Source organism: Perognathus longimembris, chromosome 9 (genome assembly GCF_023159225.1).
Source record: "Perognathus longimembris pacificus isolate PPM17 chromosome 9, ASM2315922v1, whole genome shotgun sequence".
Classification (NCBI taxonomy): Eukaryota; Metazoa; Chordata; class Mammalia; order Rodentia; family Heteromyidae; genus Perognathus; species Perognathus longimembris.
The window spans coordinates 7815829-7838930 of record NC_063169.1 but is presented as its reverse complement, the minus strand read 5'-3'; the positions used below and the strand labels follow the sequence as shown (position 1 = coordinate 7838930).

At 47.8% G+C, this 23102-nt stretch overlaps 1 protein-coding gene across 3 annotated transcripts in view; it reads right to left on the bottom strand.

Moving 5' to 3' along the window:
• The window catches only part of Filip1 (filamin A interacting protein 1), a 175066-nt gene that overhangs the window by 26767 nt on the left and 125197 nt on the right, over positions 1-23102 (bottom strand). For all 3 annotated transcript variants that reach the window (XM_048353677.1, XM_048353675.1, XM_048353676.1), the window contains exons 3-4: positions 22737-22910; positions 17597-17775 (exon numbers count right to left, since the gene is read on the bottom strand). In XM_048353677.1, the coding sequence (XP_048209634.1) occupies positions 17597-17775; positions 22737-22910 (353 nt within the window). The remainder of the gene's footprint in view (positions 1-17596; positions 17776-22736; positions 22911-23102) is intronic.

Sequence of the window (23102 nt, the reverse complement as noted above, 5' to 3'; positions counted from 1 at the left end):
GGGGAAAAAAATCCAAAAATCAAAACAAATAAACTCCCAAACCCCAGATTGAGGACAAATGAAAATCCTTTGGAAAGGATATTTAGTTTAACAAGTTAACAAAAGTTCGCGCAGTCGCATGGAATTAAGAATCCAGACAGATCAATGTAGTGAACTCAAGATTTTCATCACTTTGAGGACTGAGACCAAACATTATTAATAATCCATGCTACACACATGAACTCTACACAAATGAAAACCAGGCCATCTTCCCTTAATATTCAAGTTTAAAACAAGTCCTGTGAGCCTTAAATCAAGCCATAAAAATTTGTTTGGGGCCACATGGAATTCTTTTGTGAAACTCAGAACTCTCCAGCTCTAAATACCAACTGTTCACTTTCACGCACTCCGCTCAACTCAGACAACGTTGTCGTCACTTAGGAAAACTACCAAAGTTGAACTTTTTCAACAACTGCTCAACTGAGTCCACATTCAAATCCCATCCCCACTTTGAAAGCAGACTTCTCAGTTGCCTTAGGATGCTTCTTATCAGGGCTACACCCCAGGACATGAAAAGCAGGCTTTCCTTGACTCACTGCGCATTGTAACTCACTGCCAACTTTTACAAGACTTTCTCCCACATATGGGGGGGGGGGGGGGGGGAGAGACAGAGAGACAGAAAGAGAGAGACAGACAGAGAGACAGACAGAGACAGAGACAGAGAGAGACAGAGACAGAGAGAGACAGAGACACAGAGAGACAGAGACAGAGAGAGACAGAGACACAGAGAGACAGAGACAGAGAGAGACAGAGAGAGACAGAGACAGAGACAGAGACAGAGAGAGACAGAGAGACAGAGACAGAGACAGAGACACAGAGACAGAGACAGAGAGAGACAGAGACAGAGAGACAGAGACAGAGACAGACAGAGACAGACAGAGAGACAGAGACAGACAGAGACAGAGACAGAGACAGACAGAGACAGAGACAGAGAGACAGAGACAGAGACAGACAGAGAGGGAGAGACAGACAGAGACAGAGAGGGAGAGGACAGAGAGAAGGAGAGACAGAGAGGGAGAGGAAGAGAGAGAGACAGAGACACAGAGACACAGAGGGACAGACAGAGAGACAGAGAGAGAGAGGGGGAAAGAGAGAGAGACAGAGACAGAGAGACAGAGACAGAGAGAGGGAGAGAGAGAGATGGAGAGACAGACAGACAGAGAGGAGGGCGGGCGGGAGGGAGGGCGGCTCTGCACTGGTCTGTGGACGACGTTGCGTCCCACGTGAGGATTTTCGGGAGTGAGAAGCGGCGTCCGCGGCGCTCGGGCCGCCGGGGAAGGCGGGGGCTCGGCGTCCCGGGCGCGGGGTGACCCCGCGGGAAGGGGAGCCGCCGTCTCCGGGCTCCCGCGGGCCTCGGCCCCGGGCCGGCACGCGTCCTTCCGCGGGAAAGCCCAGCACTCCCGCCCCGTGCCCGCGGGGGAGCGGCCGGGGCCGGGGCCGGGGGCGGGGGGCGGGGGGCGGCGGGGCCGGGGCCGGGGGCGGGGGGCCGGGGCCGGGGCCGGGGGCGGGGGGCGGCGGCGGGGCTCCCCGACGAGCCCGGCCCGGCCCGGAGGCTGCGCGCGTCCCCGCGGGGCTCGCGGCGTGCTCCCCAGGACCCGAGCCCCGCGCCCCCCCACGCCCGTGGGCGCGCTCAGGGAGATCCCACCGCGTGCTGTCCACAGAGGGGCACCCACGCGTGTTCCACCCGGGACGACCGGCCCCCGCCAGCCCTGCCGGGGACAATGAAAGGTGCATGGGGGCGGGGTGGGGGGGACCCCAATCAATCACCCCGCCCAGTCCTTGTTATGCAGATTTGCCTTGCCCTGGGAGAAGGGGAGGGGGCAGAGGAGGGAGGGGAGGAGGGCAGGAGGGAGGGCAGGAGGGAGGGGAGGGGAGGAGGGCAGGAGGGAGGGGAGGAGTGCAGGAGGGAGGGCAGGAGGGAGGGGAAAAGGGAGGGGAGGAGGGCAGGAAGGAGAGGGAAGGGGGAGAGGAGGGCAGGAGAGGGGAGAGGAGGGCAGGAGGGGGGAGAGGAGGGCAGGGAGGGAGGGGAGGAGGGCAGGAGGGAGGGTAAGAGAGAGGGGAGGAGGGGAGGGAGGGGGAGAAGAGGGCAGGAGGGGGAGAGGAGGGGAGGAGGGCAGGGAGTGAGGGGAGGAGGGGAGGAGGGCAGGGAGGGAGGGGAGGAAGAGAGGAGGGCAGGAGGGAGGGGAGGAGGGCAAGAGGGAGGGAGCTTTTCTAAAGCAGAGCCCCTGGACAGGAATTAGGCTCTAGAGGAGGGAAGGGGGGGGGTCTGGGGGTAAACAAAGGCTGTGCATCAAATGCCAATGGGCCTCACCCCAGGTTTCACCAAGTCACCCCCCCCCCCGCGGGGCAGGCTGACCTTCACACAGGCACTCAGCCGCCCGGGCACCGGAGCAAGGCCACCACCTGTGGGCGTCCACGCGATGCCACTCTGCCTTTCTGGGACACTGTTTTCCCCTAGAAATAAATTGAAATGACAGAGGGGATCCCCCCGCTACACGCACACACACGCACTGTTCACATGCATCCAGCCAAATTTCAAGGAGGCCCCGGTGATCGTCATTCACAGAAAATACGTTCAACATCTTTCATTAATTTCCTTTTTCCCTCTTCTCTGTGCTTGTTTGTTTTGCCGGTGTTTGCTGCCCTCCCTCCTTTCTTCCCGGGTGATAAATTCAGGGTTTTTTTGTTTGTTTGTTTGTTTTTTTAATCACTGGGTAACTAAAAAAGTTCCCATGCAAAATTTTTCTCTAGCCCATTTACACGGAATATGTATGACCCTTACGTGATGAAATCCCACCTTCATTACAAAATTTAAAAATTATACCAGGTAAATTAGCAAGCTTCACAAAGCATGTTAAACATGTTCAAAGCCGGAAGCTGTCTTTTATTTTGCGCGGATACGAGCCACTCACTGTGTTTTGGCATAGAAAATTACAAGACAAAGTAAGTTCAAGATCGTTGCTTCCCAATATCCTTCTTTGCTCGGAATACATATGACTTCTGATAGCATGGGCAGACTATAACGATTACTGTATCTTTCAAGGTCTCTATACTAAGTGTATTCTGATTATAAGGTTAATTTGGTAAAACCTAAAGCAGCACTCCTTATTAAGGTAAAAGTGTAGCCAATAGTCAGTGTGCATATAGACCTAGAAATGCGGCACTATTCACCCTACAGTGCAGGAGCCCATCTTTTGTGGAAAGCTCTCTGGCTTCAGGTAATGTCTTGTATTCACTCATGCAAGGAACATTTACTCGGTGCCCTCTGTGGACCAGGCCCTGGGAGGAAGCAGTGAGCTGGGGTAGCCAGTTCTGTGATTGACAGCCGTCCAAAGCAGATGATAGAAGAACTACGCTTTCTCTTTGAAGACTTTCCCTAAGAAGCGACATTTGAAGCTGAATGGTGAGAAGGAACCAGCCAAGCTACAGGCAGAGGCCCGGTGCCAGGGCGCAGTCACTGCTAAACTCCTGAGATGTGAATGAGTATGGGCGGCTCCAGGCACAGAAAAGAAGGCCAGGGTGACCACAGCACAGAGGTCAAAGGCCAAGAGGCCCACCAAAGTCCTTTAGAATTAAAGATAGGGATTTGTCGGGCTGGGAATGTGGCTTAGTGGAAGAGTGCTTGCCTAGCACGCACGATGCCCTGGGTTTGATCTCAGTACCACATACACAGAAGAAGCCAGAAGTGGCACTGGGCTCAAGTGGCAGAGTGCTAGCCCTGGGCAAAAAGAAGCCAGGGACAGTGCCCAGACTCTGAGTTCAAGCCCCAGGACTGGCAAAAAATAAAAAAATGAAATAAAGATAGGGATTTGTACGATATTTAAAGTACCCTCTCCTGGAATATTGACTAATGTGGTAGCTCTGACAAGATACAAGAGCTTCAGCAGCACAAGAGAAGCAGCTTCTTCTTCTTCTTCTTCTTCTTCTTCTTCTTCTTCTTCTTCTTCTTCTTCTTCTTCTTCTTCTTCTTCTTCTTCTTCTCCTCCTTCTCCTCCTCCTCCTCCTCCTCCTCCTCCTCCTCCTCCTCCTCCTCCTCCTCCTCCTTCTCCTCCTCCTTCTCCTTCTTTTCCTCCTCCTCCTCCTCCTCCTCCTCCTCCTCCTCCTCCTCCTCCTCCTCCTCCTCCTCCTCCTTCTCCTTCTTTTCCTCCTCCTCTTCCTCCTCCTCCTTTTCTTCTTTGTTGTAGAGGTTGAACTCTGGGCCTGGGTGTTGTCCCTGAGCTCCAGCTCAAGGCTAGTGCTCTACCACGTGAACCACAGTGCCACTTCTGGTTTTTCTGGTGGTTAATTGGAGCTAAGAGTCTCACAACCTTTCCTGCCCAGGCTGGCTTTGAACCATGATCCTCAGATCTCAGCCTGCTGAGTAGCTGGGATTACAGGTGTGAGCCACTGATGCCTGGCCAGGAGAAGGTTTTCTACATGGCCACAGAAATGCTAGAAATCCCTGTTCCTTAGTGACTGGGCTGGCTGGCTGAGGACAGGTGGTGGTCTGCCTGTGTGGATGAGGCAGAATAGGATGGTGGGTGCACCAGCCTCATGCCCTGAGGAGAACTCTCCAGGTCTGCACCGCTACTGACTTATTATCCCCCCAACTTGAGGAGAGGAGTCTATCATTCCAACCAAAATAGTAAACGGGAAATTACAGAAATAAATTATACATAAGGTTTAAGCAACTGCAATTTCAATATGTTGTTATGGTCATTCTATTTTGGGATTATTGTTTTTAACATCTAAGTATGCCTAACTTATAAAGCTTTATTAAAAGTATGTACTAACTGGGAGAAAAAATCCATGCGTTATTTTGGCATTCTGTGCTTTCGAGCATCTACTAGGCATCTTAGAGTATACCTTCTGTAGATATTGGGAAGGACTACTGTAGATCGCTGCTGCATTGAACAGGTTTTGTTGTTGTTCCATGGTTGTGGGGCTTGAACTCAGGACCTGGGTGCTGTCCCTGAGCTGCTTTTGCTTAAGGCTAGAACACTACCACTTGAGCCACAGCGCCACTTCTGACTTTTTGGTAGTGTATTGGAGATAAAAAATCTCATGGACTTTCCTGCCTGGACTAGCTTCCAACTTTGGTCCTCCTCAGTAGGTTGGATTACAGACACGAGCCGCCAACACCTGGCTGAATGAACCATTTTAGGTGGTGAATTTGGGGGCAAGTCTGCAGGACAAATCACCTCACCAAACTTCCAAGAAACCTGATGATAATGATAGGTGTGACCAAATCCAGGTAGAGGTTTGTTTTCACTTTGACACTCATTTGTCAGGAGTTGCCAGCATTTTCAGTAAGATATCTTGGAAACTAGCAAGTTGATTTGGCCTGCCTTTCCCCACGATGCTAAGGAGTTGGAGTCTATTCTGGCTGGTTTTTATTTACACGAGTAATACATGAAGGAAGTACCAGAGAACAAAGAGGACGGGAGAGAAAACAAGTTTTCTACCAAAACCAGTGCAGAGAATTGCAGTGACAGCCATTGACACAACTTCACCTTGCACTCACAGCTTGGACCTTGGCAATGACAATAGCTTCAAGAAGAAAAAAAAGGACAAACCTCATGTTTCATTTTGGAATCAGGTTGTATTTGGAAGTCTGTGATTTAGCGTCTGGATTTGGCAGAGTGAGAGAGAAAGAATTAAGGAGGGTTTAGGATGCTCACTTGAGCATTCAAATGGAAGCAATGTTAACTTAAATACCCTCACTATATGCAGTCGTTTTGTAGGAAGTAACCAGGAATTCTACTTTCTATACATTAACTTTAAGAAGTCTGTGTTCAGAGGCTGGGAATATGGCTTAGTGGCAAGAGTGCTCGCCTCATATACATGAAGCCCTGGGTTCAATTCCTCAGCACCACATATATAGAAAACAGCCAGATGTGGCGCTGTGGCTCAAGTGGCAGAGTGCTAGCCTTGAGCAAAAAAAAAAAAAAAAAAAAAAAAAATGAAGCCAGGGAGAGTGCTCAGGCCCTGAGTTCAAGGACCAGAACTGTCAAAAAAAAAAAAAAAAAAAAAAGAAGAAGAAGTCTGTGTTCAGTGAAGCAAGTCAGGCCCAGAGACAAAGGGAGCATGTTTTCCCTTGTCTCTGGAAGCTCGATTTAGCTTACAAATGCATAAATATACTGGGTGGCATGCAAGTGCATACAAATGTATGAACTGAACTATGACAGATTCCAGGAAAATCTCACCTAGTGGAATTCCTTAGAAAGGCAAAATAAATTCAGCAAAATATAACACTAGGAAACAGGGACCCACAGGGGGTTGAGGTTGGGTCAAGGGGAAAGAGGCAGACAAATGAAGAGGAGAATAGAGGAAAACGCAGGCAAGAATCCAATGTATACCCTACAAAGCTAAGAGGAGAGAAGGGGTGGATTGGGAGGGATGGGAGAGAATACTGAAAGAAGTAACATTGATCAAAATATATTGTACTCATCAGTTGCTTTGTTAAATGGCAACTCCTTTGTACAACTACTTAAAGACAATAATAACAATTAAAAAAAACCCTAATGGGCTGGTGTAGTATGGAAATTTACTCAAATATTAGTACTTAGTGAATAAATATTTTCATTTGGAGAGGATGAGTCCTTTTTGCTGTGAACTTATAGAAGTTCTCCCTACTTAATACACATATTAGTGTACTCAATTAGTGCACATTTATGGAAGTACACGCCCCAGTGTTATCGAATGCACACTGTTATTAGTGCGACAATGGGTCCCCAGACCCAATGCTAGGAATCATCACAGCCATTTGGAGCACCGTGGCATGCATGACCTGACCAAGAGACTTGAAAGTCACCCCCCCCTTTTTTTTTTTTTGCTAGTCCTTAGCACTGTCCCTGAGCTTCTTTTTGCTCAAGGCTAGCTCTCTACCACTTGAGCCACAGCACCATTCCCAGCTTTGTCTGTGTATGTGGTGCTGAAGAATCGAACCCAGTGCATGCTAGGCAAGCACTCCACCACTAAGCCACCTTCCCAGCCCTCAAACCCCTTTGAAAGCAATTGGGACAGGATCCCTGCACATAGAGAGCTCTCCCTTAGTATATGACGAGGGGGAGTTTTTCAGTGTGCGGGCGGGCATTGTCAAGGCAGCATGCTTTCATCGCAGGAGAGTATTGTTCTAGGTGTTCTACAAGACTTTACTACGAGTTACTTTTTTTTTTTTTTTGGCCAGTCCTGGGCCTTGGACTCAGGGCCTGAGCACTGTCCCTGGCTTCTTCCCGCTCAAGGCTAGCACTCTGCCACTTGAGCCACAGCGCCGCTTCTGGCCATTTTCTGTATACGTTGTGCTGGGGAATCGAACCTAGGGCCTCATGTATCCGAGGCAGGCACTCTTGCCACTAGGCTATATCCTCAGCCCACGAGTTACTTTTTATTTGTTCTAGTATGAAATGCTCAAGGAAGCATGGGACTTGATTCCAGAAGGCAGATCTGGAAATGATTGCTTCAGGCTAATTGAGTGTGTTATTAGAAGGGAGGAATACTCTGGTCTGTTTAGTCTTGGCTACTTATTACAGTATCACCCATATCCTGTATTTCGGTCAGGGAAATGTTCTCATTTCACCGCTCTGTTTACACTCTCCTCCTTCCTTCCGATGCTTTCGGGGTGCCGAGCTTTCCGCTGCTCCCAGATTTACCTGACCTCTGGAACTTGAAACACACAAGAAGTTTGGGATTCTATTTCTGGAAGGATACCTAGCTGTATGCATGCTGGTCTGAACCCGGACACCCCACCCCAACACAGGTACTCAAGTCCAGGGCTGCTAGTCTGTGGTCTACAGGGTGATGCTTGACCCTCAACCCCCCCCCCCCCGCAGCCCCTTAGCCCCTCCTCAAAGCTGCGGATCACAACGACCTGCAAACCACACCGAACAAACAGAAAGAAAAGGGACTCCTCGTAACGTTTTGTAGAATACTTGGCAATTGTGCAGAAAATTCTTTTTTGTTTCTTTTCTTTCCTTTTTTAGTTTTATTTTTGCTGTCAGTCCTGGAGCTTGAACTCATGACCCGGGAGCTGTCCTTGAGCTTTTTTGCTCAAAACTGGTGCTCTACCACTTGAGCCACAGCCCCACTTCTGTCTTTTTGGTGGTTAACTGGAGATAAGAGTCTCATGGACTTTTCCTGCCCACACTAGCTTTGAACCTCGATCCTCAGATCTCAGCCTCCTGATTGCCTCGCTTTCCACTGCTCCCAGCAACAGAGAGTTCTTGAGGCACATCATTTAAGCAATTGAGAGGGGTAAGTTATGACCGAGTCAACTCTAGTTTAGATGCCGCTGAAATTACCATTCAGTCCCTGAATATTATTCAAGTCGTTTCTTGGCTGAGACGTCCCCATCGGAGAACTGAATACATTATGCATGGAAGACCCAATCTTTGATTAATCTTTTCTGTTCAAACCTTTCACCACCATGAAGTTGTGCTTTCCAGACACAAGCGTTCTTGGAAAGAAGAGCACACGTGATGTGGAAAGCCAGAGGAACAACCTCCGCGCACGGAGAACTTCACCTTCTCAACTCCCACCTCCCTCTCCAGAATCCAAGGTTTGCAATGCTAATCTGAGTACCTTCTTCCACCATAAAAATAAAATAAAATAAAAACCATGTACTTTCCCTCTGGTGCAGTATTTTTCTTTCTTTATTCTTCCTTATAGAAAACATTTTACCTGATTGGGGATATAGCTAAGATGTAGGATACTTTTTCTAACACACACACAAAGCCTTGGGCTTATCCTCAGTGCTAAAAAAAAAGGAAAGAAAAGGTATCAACACATAAAATCCCATCCTTAAAGGTTTAGGATGAAACATTTAACTGGATTTATTGTGATGACAGGGTGCAGTTAATTTAGAGCAGGGTTCCCAAAGTTTTTCATTCCAGATTTTTTTAAAAAAATCTCACCTACCACTTTTTCAGTATTTGATTTTTGTCCACAGAACCAAAATTTCCATCTAATTTGTTTGGGATCTGTAAAATGAGAATTCCCACTCAGTGGTTGAGAATGAGTACCTTGAAAGCGGTTGCTTTTCAAATCTATATTTATTTATTCTCCCTAGAATGTATACATCTTGCAAATGCTTCAGTTCAGTTTTAAGACTCTATTGGCATGACAGCTCAAACCAATACTCCAAGCACTACAGGAGGCGGAGCTAGGAGAATCACAGCTTGAGGTCAGTCCCAGGGGGAAAAGTGTAAAACCTTCCCTGAAATATTACCAAAGCAAAAGGGAATGGTGCTGTGGCTCAAATTCAAGCCCTAGTTCTGCCAATAAAAACAAATCCGTTGGGAAGTTTGTGTTTGCTGACCTAAAGCTTGTCTATCAGGATCTATCAATTGTTTGGTGCTCCAACTGCTTGGATTACAACAGATCAGAAAGTATAAACAATGTCACTAAGGAAGCATCAGTTATTCGCTGTCTACATTTGTCACCTGGGTAGGATTTGAGGCTTTACTTAGTGACTGAACTATCAATTCCTCAAAGTGTCATTCAAGCTAGACTGTTGTTTTCTGATGATTTTCATTGTGAGTTTGTCCAAAGCTCTTATCTGTTCTCAGGCTCTCTGATTATCAGTGTAAGATAGGACTGAATTTTATTGGCATATGTTTACCTTGTTGCTCACAATCCACTTTAAAAAAGAATTCCAAGGGCTGAGAATATGGCCTAGTGGCAAGAGTGCTTGCTTCCTATACATGAAGCCCTGGGTTCGATTCCCCAGCACCACATATGTAGAAAACGGCCAGAAGTGGCGCTATGGCTCAAGTGGCAGAGTGCTAGCCTTGAGCAAAAAGAAGCCAGGGACAGTGCTCAGGCCCTGAGTCCAAGGCCCAGGACCAAAACAAAACAAAACAAAACAAAAAAGAATTCTGAGACTGTTCTCAAACTGGATACCCAACCCTTCCCCTCATTGCCTGGCGCTCTACCAACTCCGCCACGCCTCCAACCATGGTGATCAACTTTTTAACCTAGAAAATTATAAAGTTAACCTCTTCTAGGCTTTCTAAAATAAGTAAATCTTGTAGCTGGACTTCACTAAGAAGGACACAAAGCTTATGTGACAAATGTGTACTTCTGAGTCCTTTATTTTGGTAGATAGGAACAAGTTTGCTTTTCCACATTTAAATGGGGCTGTTTTATGCAATGGTTAGGAAAGACAGTTATTCTGTAGATTATTCCAATAACTCAGTCTGCATTCTGCTTAGTCTCTTATTTTATTCATGATAAAAAATGTCCTGTCACTTCTTTCTAATTTAGTAACTTTTTTAAATGTAGGAGGCAATAAAAGTACAGCAGTAAATTTATGAGCTCAGCAAAAATTATTGTAGTAATTTTTCTTCCAAAGAATACTTATAGTTATCACTTACTTTACTTCACATAAAATTTTATGTGGTTAAAAATGATAATACATTTTTTGAGAAAATAAGTTATCATTTTCCAGCTATACATGTAACAATTATGTTTTACTTCTCTGATAGAATTTTTTTTTATTATTATGGAGGATTTATCTGTCCTTTGGAGTCTTAAGAGGTAAATGCTACATTTTCCCCCTAGCATAAGCCAAAACAGGCATCTTTTGAAATAGCAAAAACCAGATCAAGGCAGAGGAAAATGACTTAAAATATCAGTGGTTTCCTATGTTTGCAAATAAATGATCTGTACTATTCATAAATATTATTATGATATTAGCCATTACTAAGGGACACAACTTCTTCCATCTGATCTAGAATGCCATCTTGAAAATATATCAACTTGCTGTAACTAATGTAGTCTCTCTCCAGATATTCTGTCAGTTCCATTGATGAGTCTGCTCTTGCACAAATACCATACTTGTTTTTACAAACTGCAGCTTGAAGTATAAGAGCTTCAGACGTTCTTATGCTAGGTGCTGTTGGCTCACGGCTGTAACCCTAGCAACTCAGGAGACTGAGATCTGGAGGATCTCATTTTGAAGCCAGCCCAGGAAGAAAACTCTAAGAGACTCCATCTCTAAATTAACAAGCAGAGGCTGTGATTAGAGGTGTAGCTCGAGTGGTAGCGTGCCAGCTGAGCAAACAATCCAAGCAAGTGAGCGGAAGAAGCACAAGGACCTGAGTTGAAACCCTGGGATTATGTTTTTGTTTCTGGTAGGAAACTTTCCTACTGCTTTTTGTACTATTCTTGAATGTGCATGCACACATACACACACTACAATATATATATTAATAAATATGTATATATAGGTATATACATATATGGTAAACATATCAGTATAGGCTCAAATGGTAGACCACCAGTCTTGAGTAGAAAAAGCTAGTGAGACAGATATTGACAGACAGATGATAGGTAGACAGATAGATAGGTAGATAGATAGATAGATAGATAGATAGATAGATAGGGTATCAATTGGAAGGAGTTGGCCCTGATTGGCTACTATTGTTGTCCTCTGGAACCTGTCATTCTTCCTTAACATATATAAGGATTATTTTACTAATGAATAGAGTGCTAATTGCCAGCCACAAACACATTTGCAAGATACAATTCTCTGTTTTTGTGCCAGTCCTGGGGCTTGAACTCAAGGTTTGGGTACTGCCCCTGAGTTTCTTTTGCTCAAGGCTAGCACTCTACCACTTGAGCCACAGCGCCACTTCTGGCTTTTTCTGAGTAGTGTATTAGAGATGAGTCTCAAGGACTTGCCTGCCTGGGCTGTCTTTGAACTGCAGTCCTCAGATCTTAGCCTCGTGAGTAGGTAAGATTACAGGTGTGAGCCACCAATGCCTAGCTTATCTTAATTTTTCCAGAGTCTTTTATCCTTTCTGGTGTTTAGTAATTTCTACTGTGGGCTCCATATGATTCTAGCAGATGACAGAAAGTCTTAATTAATTTTGGGTGGATCTGTCATTAGGTTTCCCTCAGTAAATTAAGACTCTTCTCTCAAGTCAGAGTTAGGGTTAGGGTTAGCTACTAGAAGACTGAGATCTGAGGATTGTGGTTCAAAGCCAGCCTGGTTAGGAACATCTGTGACACTCTTCTCACCAAGTAACCACCAAAACACCAGGAGTGGAGGAGCAACAGAGCCACCAGAGTTGAGTGGGAAAAAGCCAAATGAGAGCACAGGGCCCTGAGTTTGATCCCCAATACAAGCACTGAATAAATACACACACACACACACACACACACACACACACACACACACACACAGAGCAGTGCTAGGTTGTGGCTGGTTACTGCCCCCAGGCAAGTGCACAGACCTGCAGCCAGGGAAATGCTCAGGCCCCGCCCCTTCAGGGCGACCTGAGGACGCGCAATGAAATGGAGTGGAAAGCTTTCCTTCCACTCAAGCCCCCTGTTCCTACAGCCTCGGACACACAGGTTAGGAAATTTCTCTTAGGAGGCTGATTTGTACTTAAAAAAAAAAAAAAAACACCAAAAAGAACATATACTTGGCAGCTGTGCTGCGATGTTGTCTGATGATGTCATTATTTATGTAGTCCCATCTGAGCCTATAAAACCAAAGGCTTTACAACCTGTGTTTATAATGGCAGATTTAAACAGCACTGCCCGACCCTTTAAACACACACACACACACACACACACACACACACACACACACACACACACACGAAAAAGTTCTCTAAGTCTCAGACTACTTTTTGATGTAACTGTGTTTTCTCTAGTTAGATATTCTTGGAACAACACTAGGGAAGCTTAAGATTTAAATCACAAGTCGTGCCGCTCAGACAGAGAATAAAGTACAAACTCTGAAGGTGATGTCATGCACTCAGAATTACGCGCTTAGAGGTCAAGTTCACATGAAATACTGACTTGACAGAATATAGTTAGACAGGGAACCTTCTTTATCTTTGAAAGGCATATTCGTCTCTGTTATTAAAAATGCTAGTTAAGTGGGGCTCCAGTGACTCATGCCTGTAATTCTAGATTCTCAGGAGGCTGAGATATAAAGATCATGGTTCAAAGCCAGCCTGGACAGGAAAGTTTGTGAGACTCTTAACTCCAATTGACCATCAAAAAGTCAGATGTGGAGCTGCGGCTCAAGTACTAGGCACTAGCCTTGAGTGAAAAAGCTAACGATAGCTCTCAGGTCCTGAGTTCAAGCCCCTCACTGCTAACACACACTTGCATGAGTGTGTGTGCACACACACACATGCTAATTAAACCAGTACATTCCTTCATACTGTTATCTCTTGATTTGGGCACTGTGATTATTTGTAAAAGTCAGTATATAAAGCATGATGACTCGAGATAATGATCATAATCTGTCTCCTTATACTAAAGGAAGCCCTGAACAGGGTATTGCCCACGTTAAGCCCTGAGTATGTCTATCTTTTATAAATCAGATCAATTTAGCAGCCTTTATACAATGAGAGGTAATTGCTGCACCTATTGTTTTTACTCTTACAGGGTAACATCACTGTGGCAAAGCAAGGATACTTTGAGGGGCTTTATTGAGCTCCCTTCTTACACCTCACCAGCCTCATTGCACACCTACCCCAAGAAAGTGCAACTCCAGTCACACCTGCTGCTCAAACTCAGCTTCAAAGCAAATCCCCAGGCTCTTCCAGGAGACTGCCCTTCTCAAACTTCGGCCTTCCCTGTGCGGAGGCCTCGCGGGCCCTGGCTCCTCCCCAGCAGTCCCCATCCTTCCTTTTAAGGTCTTGTGTCATCCTTAGGACAAAGACTGCAGAGGGTTTCCCTGCAAAGGAGCTTGGTACACGCGTAGATAAGACACAGAACGAGCCGTGTCTGCAAGAGGCCCACGTTGGCCTGTACCTGCAGTTGAATTGAGCTGGGCCCTGTGTCCTCATGGAGACGAGGCTGGACGGCAGTGCTCAATGCCCAGGACTCCTGCTTTCACCCCCAGCCTGCGTTGGGTCATGTCTCCCTATGTGTGTGCCTGGACCCCCGTTTATCATAAACAGTTGGTTTCCCTCAGAGGGAAGGAGAATGTGAGCCTTCCTTCCAGAGCAGGACGAGCAGGCAGAGGGGTTCGGATGCTGCTGGTGCACCTGCTCCGAGCACCCCTTTTCCTCTCCCACCCCCATGGGCAGAAGCCGCAGCGGGGGTCAGGCCGAGAGAGGGGGTCAGCTCGTGGCCGGTTTCTCATTCGTCCTTTGCCGGAGCTCACCCTGGAGACGCGGGGCACGCACGCTTCCTCGGGAGAAGCCTCGGCCTGGATGGGGCTCAGGAAGAGCCCTGTGCACGAGGCCAGGAAGGAGTGCAAGGGGCACGCAGGGGCCATGCAAGCTTCTGCACCAGGCCTCCCACGCGGGCTCAGAAAGGCAGCTGCTCTCCTCGCGGAGCCCGGGGCTCCCAGCCCGGAGGCCCGACCCCGATGGGCGGTGGTGGCAGCTGGGAGCACTGGCGGTGAGCACAGAGCCAAGGGCCGCAGGGCTGCACCCAGGCCTCTTCAGAAAGCCTGCAGGTCCGCCTCCTGCTGACTCCTCTACGCACATCTCACTGTGACGTCTTAGTGCAAAAAAAGAGGATTTAACCCAAAGCGGACTTAGCAGAGCACTTCCTAGACAGCAGGGATCCTAGGCGGGGCCTGGGTGGAAAATGCTAGAGGGTCCCCGGCCCCATGGATTCCTCACATCCAACAACTTAGATGCGCCATCAGGAGAGTCCCGGGTTGTTCTATTTATAACCCAGCGTCTATCAGAGTACGCCCACAACGGCACCGATGGCAGAACTGTGCTGAGAGAAGCCACTGGCATGAAAACACTCACGGATTCTCATCTAAATGCAGGCAGAGCCTGAGGAGCCAAGTAGCAAAAGCTCCTCACGTTGTTGTTGGGTTTGGGTTGGTTGTGAGGCTTGAGGTCCACCTGGGGGCTGTCCCTGAGCTTTCTCCTCCAGGCTGATGCTCAACCACGAGAGCCATCGTTCCACCACCGAGACCCATCCCTGTCCCAATGTTAGATGATGTAAGAAGTCCTTATCCGCGGGGCGCCTGTGGCTCACACCTGTAATGCTAGCTGCTCAGGAGGCTGAGATCTGAAGGGCCGGGTTGGAAGCCAGTCCAGAAAGTCCATCAAACTCTGATCTCCCATTAACTGCCCCAACGCAGGAAGTGGAGCTGTGGCTCTAGCCTAAAAGCCCAGGGAGAGTGGCCAGGTTCAAGCCTCTAGAAGTGGCATGCAGGTATATATGCACACACACACACACACACACACACACCTTACTTATCAAACACGTTGTTACTTTTTTTTACCCCCTAACCACATTCCAAAACAGGACATCTAACCAGATGATTGTTATGTATGTAATATATGTGTATGATATATATGTATATTGCTTTTCACCAGTAGCAGGATTTGAATTCAGGTCATCACGCTTGCTTGCCTTCCCTCGGCTAGTGTACTGCTACTTGAGTCACATTTCCAGCCTGGCTTTTTGCTGGTTATTTTGGAGGTAGAGTCTCTGCCTGGGCTGGCTTTGAACTATGATCCTGTGGGTCTCAGCCTCTTGAGTAGCTAGGATTACAGGCGTGAGCCACTGGTGCCTGGCTGATATATGTAATTTATGCTCTTTCCTTTTTTTTTTTTTTTTGCTGACTCTGTTGCTTGTGGTTGGAGCGTTCTTAAATCCTGAAAAGGTGGGATTCATTCTTACTGGTTACCCCAACATGTCAACCCCGATGATCTATTTGCTCAAGCACGAAGCCAGCAAGCCCTAGCTTACAGGAGCTCCTGAGAAACCCAGAGCAAACATAAATTAGCAATCTAGCCTCTAACAACAGCCTTTGTCTGTCTTACCATTTCTGTTTCTTCCAGGATACACCAAATCCAATAAGTAAATCTTCAAATCCTTTAAAACTGAAACCTGCTCAGTTTCATTCCTCTATTTACTCTTAGTGTTTCTTTCTTTTTTTTTTTTTTTGTCTACTTGGTTTGAGAAGGGACTTGAACTTGCTAAGTGACACTTTTGGCTCATTGGCAGGTGCCCTACCACCTGAAACACACCTCCAACGCGCTTTACTCTGAGTATCATAGCTTTTCTAGCACTAATCTAAAAACAAAAATCTCTCTCCCCCCTCCTCTCTCTCTCCTCTTTTTCCTCCATTTGTCTCTCTGTGTGTGTGTGTGTGTGTGTGTGTGTGTGTGTGTGTGTGTGTGTCTAAGCTCTTTTGCCACAGGCTATTTCTCTAACACTTTGAGCCACGGTGTCACTTCCAGTTTTCTGGTGGTTAATTGGAAATAAGACTCTAAGAATCTCATGGACTTTCCTGCCTGGGCTGATTTCGAACTTTGATCCTCAGCTCTCAGCCTCCTGAGCAGTTAAGATTACAGGCATGAACTACCAGTGTCAGGCTGGGTTTTTTTGTTTGTTTGTTTGTTTTTGCTTTTTTTTTTTTTTTACCAAAATAGGTAATGAAGCCAGAAAAGATAAAGCTTTTCCCCAGACCCTGTCACTTTGCCAGCCCACCCGCGTCACAGATACTGACATGCTTGCTAAATCACTTGGTTCAATGTCATTGGTTTTAAAGACTCAAAGTCACAGAGAGGGAAAGGAGAAAAGCATTGTAAAGGTCTACAGAACAGTTCATTACCAAACCTCAAGGGCACTTCCTACGTGGCACTTTTTGGATTGGGAAAATGAAATACCTGTAAGAACAGATAGCGAGGCTCAAAACAGTGTTCGTTTCTTTTGTTTTTGTCACTTTTTTGTTAGAATTTTAATCGGTATGCACTCTTTAGAAAGTTAAACAGGTAGTAATTTATGTACAACCAAACATTATGGTTTTTACACTGGAATCAGGATGAATGGTGTTCCCTTACAACAATAAGGTTCAAGAAACTGATTTTCACTTCACGTGCCATAGAGTCACATCTGTAATCCTACCTAATCAGTAGACAAGATCTGGAGGATCACAGTTCAAGGCCAGCTCTGGCAGAAAAGTCCATGAGATTCTTGATCTCTTTAACCAGCAAAAAGCCAGAAGTGCAGGCGTGGCTTAAGGGGAAGAGCACCAGCCCAGCAAGTGTGAGGCCCTAAGTTCACCTTCTGTCTTTTGACGAAGGGTCAAAGGTAAATTACTTCAAGTAGAAAGCAGTTTGTAGGGAGACTTTTCAAATGTAGATACTTCCCCGATCAAGTTGAAATATCAGCTTCCTGGTTTGCTTCATGATTTCACGCCTGTCAGCCTAGTGACTCAGGAGACTGACATATGAGGATCAGGGTTCAAAACCAGCCCAGGCAGGAGAGCCCATGAGACTCTTATCTCTGACTAACCAGAAAAACAAGTCAGAAGCGGAGCTGTGGCTAGAGTGGGAGAGCACCAACCTTGAGCACAAAAGCTCAGGGACAGCGCCCCAGGCCCTGAGTTCAAGCCCCAGGACTGGGAACATGGCTACCTATGTATAGGGGCCTGAGTATACTCTTGTCATCACCCCAGGCAAAGCCTGTCTGGCTCTCTACATCCACAGACCATCCAGAGGCTGGGATTTGCCCCCAGGCCCTTGTCCACAGCCCCCCCAGGACAGGAGCCTGGCCCCCCATGGCCTGCCCCGCCCCCCATGCACCCCCCATGCCCTCCCCATGGCCTGCCCCCCACGGCCCGCCCCGAGGCTACCTCTCGCGCTCCTGCTCCAGCAGGTTGGTGAAGTCGTCGCTCTTGTTCATGTAGTCCGTGTGCTTGTGCTTCTCGGTCTCCAGCTCGTCCACCGTGCGCCGGTGGCACTTCTCGGCCAGCAGCAGCTGCTCGAGCATGCGCCGGTACGTCTCCTTCTGCTTCTCCTCCAGCCGGTCCAGCTGCGCCAACGAGAGGAGCACCAGAGCTCAGCGTCGCCTTCCAAGACCCATCCTCCCGCGCCCAGTGATTTATGGGCTGAAAGGGGAGACCCTCGAGGGAGAGATTTCTGCCCTTTCCTGTCTCCTTTTCTCTGGCTGGCCCCCAGCCTGTAGTCCTCCTCATCTCAGCCTCCTGAGTGCTGGGGTTACAGGCACACGGGCCCCCTGATCTCTTTCCTATACGTACAGGTAGTACAGCTAGGCTCCTTCAGTTCTCAGGAGGACAGACTCTTTCCTCGTTTTAATGAGATAGCACAAAGCCCTGTACTCAGAAAGAAAGAGAGTTCTGTGCCTCCTGCTCCCAGAACCATCAGGACCTTGGCAGTTACAGACCCTTCCCCTAATCACCAGCATCTGATTCGAAGGCTTTCAGCTGCATGCATTTCTAGGAAAAGCATCTGAAGGATCCAAAGTGTGTTCTCTGTCTCTGTCTCTGTCTGTCTCTCTGCCTCTGCCTCTGCCTCTGTCTCTGTCTCTCTGCCTCTGTCTCTCTCTCTCTCTCTCTCTGACTCTGTCACAGGGTTCTCAGCACCTGCACTAGAGAGGCGAGGTCACCGTTGTGGGGCTGTGCATCAGAGGGTTTTCATCCTCGCCCCCTCGGCTCCCGTGTTAGTAGCAACTTCCTCCAGTGGTGACAATCCAGCTGTCACCTCCCCCGCTGAAGAACAGATTTCTTTGTAATCTGCTCTCAATCCCACCACCCCCTGCCTAAAACCGACAAGGGCTACCACCACCCCCTCCCCCCCCAGCTGCTCCCCTCGGGTTTGCATTTGCCCTTTGGTTTTGTGAAGGATAAGGAGCGCTATGAGCTCACGCCTGTAATCCTGCTACTCAGGAGGCTGCTGTCTGACGATCACAGTTTGAAGCCATCCTGGACAGGAAAGTCTGTGAGATTCTTATCTGGAGGCGTAGAGTGAAAAAGAGTCTGGAGTGAAAAAGCTAAAGGACAGTATCCAGACCCTGAGTTCAAGCTCCAGGACCGGCAGAAAGAAAGAAAAGAAGAAAGGAAGAAAGACAATGAAAGAGAGAGAGAGAGAAAAAGAAGGATAAAGAAAGAAAGAAGAAAGGAAGGAAGAAAGAAAGAAGGAGGCAGACAGGGAGGGAGGGAGGAAGGAAGAGAGAGAGGAAGAAAGAGGAAGAGAGAAACAGGAGAGAGAAAGAAAAAGAGAGGGAAGGAGGGAGGGAAGGAGGGAGGGAAGGAGAGAGGGAAGGAGGGAGGGAAGGAGAGAGGGAAGGAGGGAGGGAAGGAGGGAGGGAAGGAGAGAGGGAAGGAGGGAGGGAAGGAGGGAGGGAAAGAGGTTTTTTCTGTAACTGCATGATATATTCAGTTGTGAATGGGTTGAATTCTGGGGCCCAAAGTGAAAGAGGGGCTGTTCCCACCACCCTTGGGCTCTTCCTCCAGTAGCTCCCATCCCTTTGCTTAGCAGCCAGAGTCCCAGTGGAGACAAGGAGAAGCCCGCGTTCATAAGCAGCTGGTGATAGCTCAGTGTCTTCTGACACTGCCTGGATGGTAAAGTGACCATTCAAGAGGTGTCTCCTTCCGAATAACTCCCGGAGAAGCCGCTGCACAATACCAATGTGGTTTTCACCACACATGGCGCGTTTGTTTCAAGCATTACGGAAATATCATCGAAACGTTTGTCCTTTTTGAGCCTTTCTACTTTATTTTGCAAAAGGAGTCTGAATTCCGGAGCCAGGCACAGGTGGCTCACCCCTGTAATCCTTGCTACTTAGGAGGCTGAGATCTGGGCATCACAGTTCAAAGTCAGCCCAGGCAGGAGGCTCCCTGAGACTCTTATCTCCAATTAACCACCAAAATCTGGAAGTGGAGCTGTGGCACAAGTGATAGAGTGCTGACCTTGAGGGTACAAGCTCAGGGTCAGTGCCAGGTCCGGAGTTCAAGGCCTAGGACGGGGAGGGGGGGGGAGGAGGGAAAGTTGTGGAATTTGGGGGGGAATATTTGGAGTTCAGCTTTTGTTCATCATCGCCCAGTGTCTTATTTGAAGGTTGGGTTTAGAAAAGGGAGCTGGGTATATATAGCTCGGGCTATTGATTGATTGATTTGCTTAGTACTGATACTGGGGATTGAATTCAAGGCCTCACACTCTTGCTTAGTTGTGTGTGTGTGTGTGTGTGTGTGTGTGTGTGTGTGTGTATGTGTGCTGAGGGCTGGCACTCTTCCACTTGAGTCACACCTTGTGGCTTTCTGCTGGTGAACTGGAGCGAAGAGTGTCCCTTATTTGTCTGTCTGGGCTGGTTTTCAACTGTGGTCCTCAGACCTCAGCCTCCTGAGTAGAGCTGGGATTACAGGTGTGAGCCATTGGTGCCCGGCTTTTCATTCTTTTTAAAAAAATTCTTCCTGCCAGATCTATCCATTTTTCTGAAGGCCTAGACTTTCCCGAGGTCCTTTGAGCACTGAAGGGATTGTTAGGGAAGAAGACAGAGCTTTGAGCTGGCGAGTGGAGCGTGCACTGGGTGTGAGCAGAGGTGACAGCGCATGGAATGTCTCCTGAAGGGGGGCGGCGGGGCGGGCAAGGGCAGGCCTGGGCCTTGACACTTTCTACCTGTCCCCGCCTTTGGGTATTCAGAGTGGCTGCAGTCTTGGCAGGCTGGGCTGGAGGAGGTGTTTCCTATCCTACTCATCTCACTGACCTTTAACCTACACCCGATGACCACATCAGGAAGACACCGCAAAGTCTCTCGGTCTCTCGAGTGGTTAGTTTGTATGTGGAGTTTCTTAAGCAGAATGTAGACTCCGACTTTTAGTGCCAGGAACAGTAAATTCTGCTCAGATGCATGAGTAGCATGAGAATCTAGCTCCTAATGGTCAAGTCTGCTTAGAATACTTCTAAGATGAGGACAGGACAGTTAGCAGTTTCAAGTAAAATGCAACTCAAACAGGCATAAAAATAGATTTTCATGCTGTTTAAACCGTAATTAGAATGTGATTTTAAAATGGAGTATCACCCAGGCACTGGTGGGTCACACCTGGTAATCCTAGCTAACCAAGAGGCTGAGATCTGAGGATGGCAGTTCAAAGCCAGTCTGGGCAGTCTGAGTTCAGTAAGACTCTTCTCTCCAGTGAATCATCAAAAAAGTCAGAAGTGAGGCTGTGTCTCAAGTGACAGAGCGCTAGCACGTAGGCCCTGAATTCAGGCCCTGGGATCAGCAGTCTCAGAAAGGAAAGACTTTACTAACGGAAAACATTCGGCCAATGGCTCGTGCCTATAGTTCTAGCAAGGCGAGAGCATGAATTGGGAGGAATTATGGTTGCAGTGGCCTGCACATCCCAGCGATCATGGGAAGCCAAAAAGGAGCCGAATCATCTCTCAGCTGTGCAGCCCGGGAGAAAGGGAGACGCTGCCCTCAAGTTCACCAGGGAGAACCAGCGCCGGGCGGTCATCCGTCCAAGCAGGCACGAAGCCCTGGCTTCCAAACCCAGGGCTGCCAAAAAACCCAAATCGGTGGATCCCAATCTGACCACTGCAGCGACATGGCCACCGCGTCCTGCTGCAGAGTCGCCTCATGGAGAGAACCCCACCCCAGCTGCCCGCCGCATGGATTAGAGAGTTCTGGAAGCAGCTGTCTGTTCTGAATGCATCCATCGAAAGCAGCTCCCATCAGACATCGCTGTCAACCTGAGCTGTTCCAAAGGCCCCATGCAAGTGGGAAGTCAAACCATCAATTGCTTCTGGCTTTTGTTAAGTTCTGTGTTACATTTGTCCTGTTCTCATCTTAGAAGTATCCTAAGCAGATCGTGGTTCGAAGCCAGCCTGAGCAGGAAAGTGTATGAGACTCTTACCTCCAATTAAATCACACCAAAAAAAAGCCACAAATGGCACTATGGCTCAAATGGTAGAGTACTAGACTTGAGCAAAAGGACTTCAGGGACAGTGCCCAGGCCCAGAGTTCAAGCCTCAGGACAGGCAAAAAACCAAAAAGACTAGATCCATAAACTCGTACCCTAGCCTGGCACCCAAGTCCTAAGAGACTATGTAAAATGCGAGGTCTTGCTGGGTGTGGTAGGCCATGCCTATAATCCCTGTATTCAGAAAGCTGAGGCAGGAAGATTACAAATTTGACTCTAGCTTGGGCTTTGCTTTGTAATTATTTTTTTTCTTCAAAGAGCCAACCAGCAGTGGCTCATGCCTGTAATCCTAGCTAAGCAGGAGGCTGAGATCTGAGGACAGAGGTTCAAAGTCAGTCTAGGCAGGAAAATCCATAGATTCTTACCTCCAATTAACTACCCAAAAGCCAGAAGTAGAGCTGTGGCTCAAGTAGTAGAGGACCAGCCCTGAGCAAAAAAGCTCAAGGTCCAGTTCACACACATACAAAAGTGTATGTTAGTTTTCTTCAAAAAATAAAATAAAAGATGGTATCATGGGCAGCTAAGAACGACAATCCCTAGTCCCGAATAAAATCTCACATAAAATGATTAAGACTAGCCCGATTGGGAGTCCTCTAATCCAAAAGGATTGCCCTAAGTATTGCATTGAGATTTCTGCTTGAATCATTGAATTTTGCTACATGTATCAGAAATCTTTGATTATGACAGTCTTCAAGATGGCTTCAAAAATCATAACTCTAAATAATAACATCAAATACCTTTTAAGTTACTGGCTTGATAATAATCCTGACCCAGTCATGGTTAAAACTGAAAAAACATTCCACTTTTTTTTTTTAAAGACATTATTCTTTCCTGGAGAAATCAAACAAATGATGTACTTGAAAGGGCACAATCACATAAAATGTAAAGTCAAAGCTTCCGCAGTGCTTGCAAGGCAAACTTCTCCACCCCAAGCCCTGGGCTGATTTCATTCATGCATCAGGGAGTCTTGGAAAGCAAGCTAGGCATGGGGCTGGGGGCTGGGAGGTGCAGGGCTTTGGGGGGGGGGGGTTCGAAGCCAGGCGGTGGTTTTTACCTCTGAGATGGGTCTCTCATAAACATCCTCTCCTATGGACTTCTCCTGGGCTAGAATGGCATCACGGTGCAGCACTCGCAGAACTTTCTCGGGCTCTGCGGAACCGTAGTGAGCCTCCAGAACCTCGGGCTTGGTCTTCTCAGTCTTCAGCATGTGGATCACATCTTCCCTGGCCTGCGGGAGGAGGGAGACAGGTGAGCTGGAGACAGCGAGGGCTGCCGCTGCTCACACCCCCAGCGGAGCCCCAACCCCGGCTCGCAGCTCTCAAGGCGATCGACTAACTCACAGGCTATTCTGTTCTGTTCTTCCTTTTTTTTCTTTCCCCCAACCCACAGCAGATTGGCAAGCAGATACTCTGCTTCAGGT